Below are 11,258 nucleotides of genomic sequence, written 5' to 3'. Positions count from 1 at the left end.
TTTGATTCGAAAATATCATCATTAAATAACTCTCTATATACTGTAATTGTTAATAACAAACTTATAACTCAGTTGCATCAAAGCAGTTGCAATGCCAATTTATTAAACGCCATCATAGTTTTGTCCCCAAAATCCGTCTCAAATATCGGATTTCGTCATACAAAAAAACAAGTGGTCCGTTTGAAATTAGTACCTCAAACGATTCAGATATGATTAAGTCAGAGAAGTCAGACTAAGTAGACGACTAAGTATGTAAAACGAGCTCCCCGGCATTTCTCTTTTCTTCTTCTTTTCCTTTTGGCTTTTCCCCTCAGGGGTCGCCACAGCGAATCAATGTCCTCCATCTATCCCAGTTTTGTGCATCCCGACTTTTCTCTTTTCGATTTTTTAGTTCAATTACGGTTGTCCATGAACGCAACGGTCCGACGCGCCTGCGTCATGACGACAACCAACCACAAGCGACATATGGGGGCTGTGGCTGGCCGGTAAGAGTGGGGTTGTTCCGGGTTGGCTGAGAGAACGAGAGACTGAGGAGAGGGACGGGGTTTCGGGTCTGAAACGGAAAAAAACATCGACAACGACTCTGCATCCTCTCAGACGCGCGCAAGCAGACAGGCAAAGCTACTCGACTCATCTGAACAACTACTATTTAAGAACAAGACTTTCCGCTTCATTGCCTCTATATGGATGACAAAATGTGAGTTGTTCTTTAATTCACGCAGCATCAATGCGCCACACGTGGACCATCCGCATCCGCCCGGTACGCAAACGTGAGCAGCCGATAGAGTGGCGTCCCTATACGCGTCACTCATCGGGCGGCTGCGTTCAATTCCGTCGCCTAATAAACGAATTATCCGCAAATCACGTTTGAAAGTGGCAAAAAAAAATATCGAAAGAACAGTCGAGGTCATCTCGTTCCAGCGCGTTAGATGGACGTGACGTCATTTGTTCATTTCTGGAAAATGAACGTAAAGCACCTGAGAACATTCTGAGACAACCTGCCACTTGTTTCTCAGCATCAGGTTGAATAAGGGTTAATATTTTACAAACGTACTTTAATTTATGGAGCCATTCTTGAAGCTTAAGAGTATTAGCGCGATGACGATGCCATGAAAGGCATTAAAGAACAATGACGTCACAGTAATTCAACAAATCCCCAGACTGCGCACACACATAAGGGGCCTATACGCACATGTATATTATTCTATACGCCTATACGCACATATGTAGCTAGTTAAACTAGCGCTACACACAGCATATTAAACGTTAAGGTTTTTCTTGTTCATTGAATGTGTGTTTTTTCTTGTTAGTTGAATATGATGTGCTCCGTGAATTACTTTAATGTGCATTAATGTATTAAGTCACAGGTGTCAAAGTCAAGACCGGGGTGGGCCAATCTGGGTCACCACATCATTTTATTCAGCCCGTGAAAGCAAACTTGTGAAATTATGTAATGCTTGCTAAAGTCCGAACCAAAATGTCAAATTGTCGTATGTAAAGTAGCCATGGACATTGATTCGCTGTGGCGACCCCTGAAGGGAAAAGCCGAAAGGAAAAGAAGAAGTCGGATGTAAACTAGCCATTATTCTTGACTTCAGATAACAAAAGTAGATCTTCATTAAATCGTTGTGGGCTTTAGATGTAATACGTGGAGGGGATTAAACATTCTAATGGCTTCCCCAAATTCATAACGGCCCTCGAGAGGAAATTGTAACTACAATGTGGCCCGCCGCAAAAAAATGAGTTTGACACCCCTGTATGAAGTGGTAACTTGAAAGTTTACTGCTGGCAGCAGGAATATGATTATATGAAATGAAACTTAAGTGCGTAGAAGACTATGATTGTTACATCAAGATGGTGCAACTTATGGCACTTCTAGCTGAACTGAACTATCAAAAGAAAAGATATTCGATAGTAATGTCGATATGATGTCGTTGTCATGGAAACAGCACAGCGGGATAGTTCTTCAAAGTTCTGATCCACACAGTATTGCGCAAAAATCTCCAACCATAAATAATGCATTTTTTTTTTTGTTTCAAACAGTGACGAGTTTCAAACATCGGCCGACTGGCTGATGTCCAAGACATCCTGCCGGCCCACCGTGGGCATCGTTTGCGGCTCAGGTTTGGGTGGCCTGGCTGAAATACTGAAAGAGCGCCAAGTCTTCAAGTACGCCGATATCCCCAATTTCCCGCAAAGCACAGGTATGGTCCTAGCTAACTTTGAACCGTTCTAGTACCACATACATGTACGTTAGGCTGGTTCGGATAATAACACGAATATTTTGTTGTGTTGCATTTCAGTGCATGGTCATGCCGGTCAGCTGATTTTCGGAACGCTCAAGGGAAAGGCCTGCGTTTGTATGCAGGGCAGGTTCCACCTGTATGAAGGATACCCCGTCCAGAAGGTCAGGAGATGGCGACGTTTTGCAAGTTTTTTTTTTCCAAAGAAAATATTTTTTTAATTGGGAAAAAGTAATAAAACCAAAAAGGTCATAACCCCCCCCCCCCCCACACACACACACAGGTAGTGCTCCCCATGCGTGTCTTCAAGCTGATGGGTGTGGAGACGGTCATTCTGACCAACGCGGCCGGAAGCCTCAACCAGGACTACAAGGTTGGCGATGTCATGATCATCAAAGACCACATCAACATGCCGGGATTCGCCGGTGTCAACCCGCTGGTGGGACCCAACCACGACAGGTGACATGCACACAGTTTTGCAGATTACCTTTCCATCCTATCCATCCTTCAAAATGTCCATCGTAAGCATTTGTTAATTACAGATGAATTTGCCTTAAAATTCCATATTCTATCAGAGGAAAATACTTTTCATAGAAAAAAACTGATTCTTCCAAAAACAGATGCATATATTCAGACATTTTCTCCTAAGGCAGAATTATCGGGAAAATAGGACCGTATTTTCCGAACTATAAGGCGCACCCAGAAGCCTTGATTATCTTCAAAAGATGACCCTGCGCCTTATACGCATGTGCGACTGATATGTGAAGTAATATTGAGCCAAAACAGGTCTGGCAACTACTGTCAGCAGCCACCAACTCTATTTCCCCCTGTAGAAGAAGTCGTGCGTAACCCCAGGCTTTACTGTAGCGCCTTATAATGTGGTGTGCCTTATATTTGGAAAACTTTTATATATTTATAGCTTATATTTGGAAAACGTATTTCATTCATGAAGGTGCGCCTTATAGATGGAAAAAGTTGGAAAATACACCATTCATTGCGGCTGTGCCTTGTACCCCGGTGCGCCTTATACACCCGAAAATATGTTCAGTGAAAAGTGCACTTTGTACTGCCGACTCGGATCTTAATTTCAGGTAGGCAGTGACAGTAATATGTCCAATTACTATGATGCCGATGGTATATTGACTTTGGTGTCATTAAAGAGCAACACAAACAGGACAAGCAAGTTTGTGTCGCCCTCAGCCATAGTGCCCTGCGTGTGCACACGAGCAGTAAGCTGATTCATGTTGGTGTTGACACATTATTGGTCAATTTGCGTTTTCCTGTCAGAAACGACAGCCAAGTGAAAACAAGTTTAAATGTTTCTGTGTTTTTATTTTAGTTGGTCTTTCTATATTGTCAATTTTCACCGATTGCGGGTGGCATGTGGAAATCATTCCCACTATGAACGGCTGTGGGCTGTTTGTGTACAGGTTTGGTGTACGCTTCCCCTGCATGTCGGATGCGTATGACCGCGAGCTACGCAAACTGGCACACGCGGTGGCAGCCGAACTGGACTTTTGTGACTTTGTACGTGAAGGTGTCTACTGCGTCCTCGGGGGGCCTTCATTCGAGACTATCGCCGAGTGCCGCATGTTACGGCAACTCGGAGCCGATGCCGTAGGTGAGTATGGGCCGCTGCTGCATTGTAATATATTTGAGAGGTGGTTAGATCATGTCGCGGTCAAATTTGGAACGTTTTAAATTAATTTTAGAAAAAACGGGGTCGGGGGTTGTTTCATAACATTCTGTTTTATTCTATAATAGCTTGTAATAATAAATTCAAAATTTTAATATTAAATAGTATGCTATTTTTAATGTAACATTTTCTCGAACCGCTTTGATGTGCGCCATTTTTAATTTCATGACTATGCAGGTGGCAAATAAAAATGGCATGAGCTAGAAATGGTAATATAATACAAATAATACAATATTTTGAACATTGTATTAGATTAACCTATACAGGTAACATCCGAGTTACGACCAGGTTCTGTTCCGACAAAACGGTCGTAAATCGAAAAGCATTCAAAATGGTCGATGCAATGTTTATACGACAGAAGAGTATATGATGTCAATCTGTTGTTTTTAACAAACGTTTTCTATTGAATACTATTACATACAAAACTGATTACAGTTCAATTATAAATCTTATAACTTTTAGTGTCATTTTTATCATTTTATTTTGTATTATCAATTTTTATTAAATGTCGTTCTGCTGACCCAAATATGCACGGCTTCCCACGCATATGCACTGTTGAAAAATCGCTCTCCCTGCTAACGGAGAAGCCAGAAGAAGTCGCCCGACACACACGCTCTGACTTAGGCGGACGCCAAAGGAAAAAAGTCTCAAAGAGGCGATGGCGGCGTGGGCCCGACGCAGCGTTCTCGTCGCCCTGATCTCGCGCGTCCGAGCGCCGACACGCCTCGGCGTCGGTAGACACCCCCCGCCCCCGCGCTGGCTGGCCAAAATTGTCATACGCCTTTGTGAAGAAACAGTTATTTTGTATCCTCAATTTGTGCAAATCTGTAATATTGTCTGTTAAGATAAATGAGGCATGCTGAACGTTGATCGGATCTGGCAACGCAGCCACGACGCTACACATAGTCCTTTGACAGCAAAAAAAAAAAATACAAAATAGTTCTCACACAATGCTGAGAGAAGCGGTTGCTCTATGTGCTCCGGCAAATAAACATTCTCCTTGTTAAATCGAAACAAGAAGGACTATCTCGAGTCTTTATTCTACCAAAAGCATGGCAAACGCGCTGCAGATCTCAACTACAATGCAAACTCATAAAAAGGGTCCCATTTTTAAAGAGACATTTCACATTTGGTATATTTGTGGTTATTCTGTACTGTAACCGGCCCAGTCTTAAAATGCATTTAATGGCCATATATTGTATGATATTTATTGCATTGTATTGGGAGACAATGGATAGTGACTTTGGTCCATCGAAACCGATTTCACGGCTGGGCTGCCGTAGAATTTTTTTAAAAAAAGGTCTGGCAGTCATAAGTACGGTTGGTCGTAACTCGCGCTGTTACCTGTACTTTAAAGAGCGTGCCTATATGTTAATGAACAAAATGAGTTGTAACATTGCAAACAATTTGCAATTAAGCTGTCATTCAAAAATCATTCAAATTAAAAAGAAATACAAGTCATGTTTTCCAAAAATTGCCACAATTGGAACACTTTTTAAATATTGACGACATAATTGATTGTTGTAGTAACACAACAGGCCACAAATAACGTCATAATGAATGAGAAACCTCCGTTCTTATCATCCAAAGAAACTGTTGATCCTGTTTTATTTTTAATCGAACAGTTAGCAAGCACTGTTAGCTAGGTGACCATTTTGTTACCTAAGACAGGATTCCGGTCACCCCTTATTTGTTTTGACAAATATTACCGTATTCTCCAGTGTATAAGGCGCACCGGTGTTTTAGGCACACCCCCAATGAACGAAAAAAAGTTTTCCAAATATAACATTTTTTTTTCCAAATATAAGGCACACACCGCATTATAAGGCGCTAAAGTAGAGGCTGGAGATATGCATTTCTTCTACAGGGGGAAATGGAGTCGGTAGCTGATGATGGTAGTTGCAAGACCTGTTGTGGCTCAATATTACTTCACATATTTGGCACACCAGCATGTAACGCGCAGGGTCTTGAAGAAAATCAAGGCTTTTGGGTGTGCGTTATACACGGGAAAATACGGGAACGCTGACAATTAACAAATTGTAGGGTATTGTATTAACATTAATCAACTGCAACAAAGTCATTTTACATGTTCTGGCATGAAACTGTCGAAATCATGAACCACTGAGCTCTACTCTGGCCCAATCTGATGTTATCTTCAAGGATGGTTTAAAGGACAATCGACGTCTCCGGACAAGTTGTGTCCATAATTTGTAAAATGGCTTCAAATGACTTCTACTGAGCGTATTTTACAAAGATTCTACCACATATAGCTATATTTTACGTTTTAAGACTCACGCTGAATATTCCGGAAGTCTTGTTTTTGAGTCGGTGATGAGTCCTCACCCTACGTCACTGAAGGAACACCCCTTGACTGAAAAATTGTAGCAGTCCTTCCATCACGTCAATGTATTTTGCTGTACTTGTTTGGTCTGAAAACCTCGTGTTGCACCATAAAGCCGCCAGAAGAGGCCGACCAAGCTCCATGGAAGGAATTCATCAGCCTGTGGAATCGGGCAGATTAATTCTTCAAACGGAGCTTGGTCGCCATTTTCTGCCTCTTTTTTGGTCGCCTCAAAATGGCACGCAATAAATTCTTTAATCGATTGCAAACATGTATGCTTTGCTCATCAGGACTATTGGAATCATGTTCATAACTGGATGTGTAACAAGAAAGCATATTCTTCGAATCTGAAGCCATTGTTTTGATTCTCGAGCAATGCAAGACATCTTGGCGTGACGTCACGAAAGGGGGGCGGGACTTTCTGAAAATGCCCAATTCGCAGCTCCATTTTTTGCAGATTTTGGACACTAAGTCATTGTTGTTTTGCATTTGACTAAAAATATCATAGTGCGTGTTTTGGGTATTTTAGAGGCTATAAAACGTTTTTCTGATGTCGGTTGTCCTTTAAGTGATAAAAATTCAACAGTACCCTGAGAAGGATCATGGGGAGTTACTGGAGCCTATCTGTCCTGAGTTTGGGCGTAAGGTAAACTACACCCTGAACTGGTCGCCTGTCAGTCACGGGACACATATAAAGACAAATGACAATTTACACTCACATGTACACCATCACTGAGTGGAAACCAACTGCAGACAACTCAAGCAAGTGTAATGCTCCACCTTCAGTGACAGTTATAAAAGTTGTTGTTTATAACGACCAAGTGTTGTTGAAAACCTGACTGTCGAGTATAGCCTTGTATTCAGATCAGGCAGATGTCTCATGGGACAGTCTGAAATCATAGCTTTTACCTCACGCAGCAACACACAATGGACTTTAATCTAATCCTGTCACGTTGCCCTAAAGGACAATCTGAAATCACAACACATCGCAAAACAAACTCAGCATAGTTGTTAAAAAAGGTCCAGAAATGACATTTCTATTGAACGGTGATACCTTCAGGCTCAGTTGCAAAAAGGTTTTGCTCTCGAGCCGACTGAATGTTTAAAATATCTTTCTTGTGAATTCCCGCAGGAATGAGCACAGTGCACGAGGTGATCGCGGTGCGTCACGCCGGAATGCGCTGCCTGGCCATGTCGCTCATTACTAACCGGGCGGTCATGGACTACGAGAGCCGGGCCAAAGCCAACCACGAGGAGGTCCTGGAGACGGGCCGCCAGCGGGCCGCGCAGCTTGAGCGGCTGGTCAGCATGCTGGTTGGCCGCCTGGAGTTGTGCCACAACAAATCTCATTGAGGATGGCAGGGTTTTTGTAAGTGGCATTGATATAAGATTAAAATATATATATATATATATATATATAGATAAATGCCGGATTATTTGCCAGTAGATTCATCCAGGCAAATATTTATTTACATGAAACCACAAAATTGTCTACGTGGAATCCCTTGGGATTTTCGTTTGAAAATCCAGCCACCATAGTTGGATTTTAGATCAGGCACTTGAAGAGCAACATCATGCATGACAAGACTTACAAAAATGTATCGAGAAGCCAGGTTGGAAAACTCACAGCAAGCATTTCAAATAGGATTCAAAACAAACATTTAAAAAAAATATTTTTAAGCAGACAATCGAGAGGTTTATTTGTTCCAAAATTAGAACTCCAATAAACCGAACTCAAGGCATATTCTACCTTGCAACATAAATTTGTTTAAATAATCGGAGTGGGCACTCCTAAAAGTCCCAAGAAGCCAGAAACAAAGTGTTCCATTGCGATTTAAAGTCGCCATTCTAAGGGTAACATCTCCAATTTCCTGGCTTCCATAAATAAACTCCTCATATAACTATTCATAAGAAGCCCCAACACCCCAAAGCCAGTTTGCTTGAAAAACCTGACAATTATCAGACCTGTCCATCACTAGTAGACCCACAAAAAAGCTCTCGCGGAAATTGTAGGAACTGTGCTATTTTAGGTTTGAAGCGACCATTTTGGAACATTCCCTGGACTCCTCCAAACTACTTTTTTATAGACCAAATTGGAAGGAACGCAAACCAAGCTCATAACTGTTTTTTTTTTCACATAGACATGCCACCAAAAAAGTCATGAAACTTACCCCGGGAAAATGCACTGGAAGCATTCGAAAATGAGCCTGAAATGTCAGAGGACCAGTAAATGTACATTTTGCTCACCCAAATGAAACTCCATATTCTAAACAGGCGGGTGACTCTTAAAGGGCAACCGACATCACTTTTTTGTTTTTTAACTGACATCAGAAAAACGTTTTATAGCATCTAAAATACCCAAAACACGCAGTATGATATTTTTATTCAAATGCAAAACACCAATAAAAATGACTTAGTGTCCAAAATCTGCAAAAAATTGAGCTGCGATCTTGGGCATTTTCTGAAAGTCCCGCCCCCCTTTCGTGACGTCACGCCAAGACGTCTTGCATTGCTGGAGAATCCAAACAATGGCTTCAGAAACGGGCGGGGGGAATGTCTCACCCAAAAAGAGGCAACAAAATGGCCACCGATCTGTGAGGAATGAATCAGCCCGTGTCCACAGGCTGATAAATGATTTCCATGGAGCTTGGACTCCCTCTGCTGGCGGATTTTGGATGTAACACACATTTTTCAAAAAAACAGTACAGCAAAATACATTGACGTGATGGAAAGACCCTACGAGTCTTTTTTTATGTCAGGAGACGGTCCTTGTCTGACGTCACGTGAGGACTCGTCACCAACTCAAAAACGACGTAAAACGTAACGTAAAATATAGCTATAAGCGGTGGAATCTTATTAAAATACGCCTAGTAGAAGTCATTTTACAAATTATGGACACAACTTGTCCAGAGACGTCGGTTGTCCTTTAAGTTTGTTTGTTAGCGCACTGTCTAGGGTTAATACATCAACAAACACTCCTTCTGGATGAAACATTCAACACAGAAAGACACGCTCTACTTTCTCCACCGTGTCATGTTTCACTCAAAAAGCAAAAATGCTCTTAATTCTATTTATGCGTTCGCTGATTTATTCCATTATGACCGAATCGTGTCATGGGATTTTTGTAAAAGGCGTGACGTGACCGAATATTTATCTCCAAAGTGTATTTAACTGGCATTGTTGATAATATTAAAATGTGTAGTGTGGGAATGGACCAAAACTGTGGGAACAACAACAAAAAGTCTTATCACCGTCTTCAGTTGATGTTCTCTGAAACAATTTTTGCCATAAAATGACTCACTACATTTACAATCTTAACTGTCCTGTGTGTATTTATTTGTTATGCTAATTGCCACAAGTATTATTCGTACTACAAGAAAAAAAATGTCTGCTGAGGGCTTTTGAAACAAGTCGCAATTATATGATGAATAAACGCAATTTAACATGACCATGCAAATGGTTGAAACGCATCAACTCAAGAAAATCGTACATGAAGGCACATGTCTCAAACTCAACGCAGAGCAGAGCGCCGATGCGTATGTGGAACTGTCGCGGCTTGGAATTGAAGTGGATTTACGTGGGACAGGAGATGTGAGACATTCTCTTTTGTCAATTGATGCTACAGCTTCGTGTTTGTTTTCAAGATTTAGCTTGTAGTAGATGTGCACATTTAACCATGATGCCCATGATCCACTGGTGAAAAGGATGCTTTGATCCTCTCCTCTTTCATCTAGAACTGCTTCATACAACAAAGAGGGTGCACAAAGTGCTTAAAATTGAATGACTGTCTTTATGTTGTCATATTATTTTGTTCTTTTGACCACAAGATGGCGCCGCAAGATTGGCTGCCTTTCCAGCAGCTCCTGTATTTTATTTTTCTACTTCTTCCCTTCCTTTCCTCTTCCTTTCCATGACTTTGCTGCTGTGAAATGTAAATTTATCCACTGCGAGACTATTACAGTCTAATCCAATCCAAGGCCCCGGGGCTTGGTCTAGCCCGCCACAACAGTATGAACCACAAAAGCAAATCAACCATGTAAATTTGTACCACGATTGCTAAAATCTCTGCCAAAAACATTCAAAATAATAAATAAGCGTTATAACCTATAGTATATGCATTTTCTTAAACCTTCCACAATAAATAAATAAATACATGAATAAAAAAATATATAATTTGATCCGTTTGATACCCATGCATGAATGCATTGATAAATACAGTTGAACATTTAAAATAATAGAATGATCAAATGTACTCACTTTGAGAACAAGGTCCAATCTGAGAATAATGAATGGATAAAAATATAAGGCGAAGCATTTTAAATGGTTAGAAGGTACAAAATAAAATAATTGTGAAAAATTCTCTCTCATCTCATCTCATTTTCCGTAGCGCTTCTTCCTCATTAGGGTCGCGGGGGTTGCTGGATCTCAGCTGTCTTCGGGCACGAGGCGGGGGACATCCTGAATTGGTTGCCAGCTAATCGCAGGGCACACAAAGACATACAACAGTCACTCTCACACTCACACCGAGGGACAATTTGGAGTGGTCAATCTGCCTGCCATGCATGTTTTTGGAGTGTGGGAGGAAACCGGAGGACCCAGAGAAAACCCACGCGGGTCCGGGGAGAACATGCAAACTCCACACAGGGAGGCCGGACCGGGACGCGAACCGGCGACCTCTGCACTGTGAAGCCGGTGTGCTAACCACTCCTATACCGGGCCGCCATCTTGTGAAAAATTAACATGCAAAAAAACTGACACATCAATCATTAGAATCAAATAATTGGATTGGATTGGATTGGATTTGCCTTTATTAGTCTGACAGTGGAGAAATTTACATTTCACAGCAGCAAAGTGATGAAAGGAATGAAAGTAGAAAAACAAAATACATGAGCTGCTGGAAATAATCATGAAGAATTGAATAAAATAGAGATCAAAGATTCGGCAGCTAATTCAAAACTATTTTAACTCATTCACTGCC

General features: G+C 41.4%; 1 protein-coding gene across 1 annotated transcript; it reads left to right on the top strand.

The window, feature by feature from the left end:
• The first annotated feature begins 491 nt into the window (after positions 1-491).
• Positions 492-9,594, top strand: LOC148891684 (purine nucleoside phosphorylase-like). Its single transcript, XM_089008449.1, has 6 exons — positions 492-697; positions 2,044-2,204; positions 2,304-2,407; positions 2,527-2,702; positions 3,674-3,864; positions 7,413-9,594. The coding sequence occupies exons 1-6, from the start codon at positions 684-686 to the stop codon at positions 7,631-7,633; spliced, it is 867 nt and encodes a 288-aa protein (XP_088864575.1). The 5' UTR covers positions 492-683; the 3' UTR covers positions 7,634-9,594.
• Positions 9,595-11,258: the final 1,664 nt, after the last annotated feature.

This window comes from Hippocampus bargibanti, linkage group LG11, assembly GCF_051943395.1.
Source record: "Hippocampus bargibanti isolate YZ-2025 linkage group LG11, ASM5194339v1, whole genome shotgun sequence".
Classification (NCBI taxonomy): Eukaryota; Metazoa; Chordata; class Actinopteri; order Syngnathiformes; family Syngnathidae; genus Hippocampus; species Hippocampus bargibanti.
The sequence above is the reverse complement of the archived record's forward strand: the minus strand, read 5'-3'. Positions and strand labels throughout refer to the sequence as shown.

Coding starts and splice junctions, on each gene's coding strand:
- LOC148891684 (XM_089008449.1), top strand. Junction 2,205..2,303: donor CAATTTCCCGCAAAGCACAG/GTATGGTCCTAG, acceptor GTTGCATTTCAG/TGCATGGTCATGCCGGTCAG. Junction 2,703..3,673: donor GTGGGACCCAACCACGACAG/GTGACATGCACA, acceptor GTTTGTGTACAG/GTTTGGTGTACGCTTCCCCT.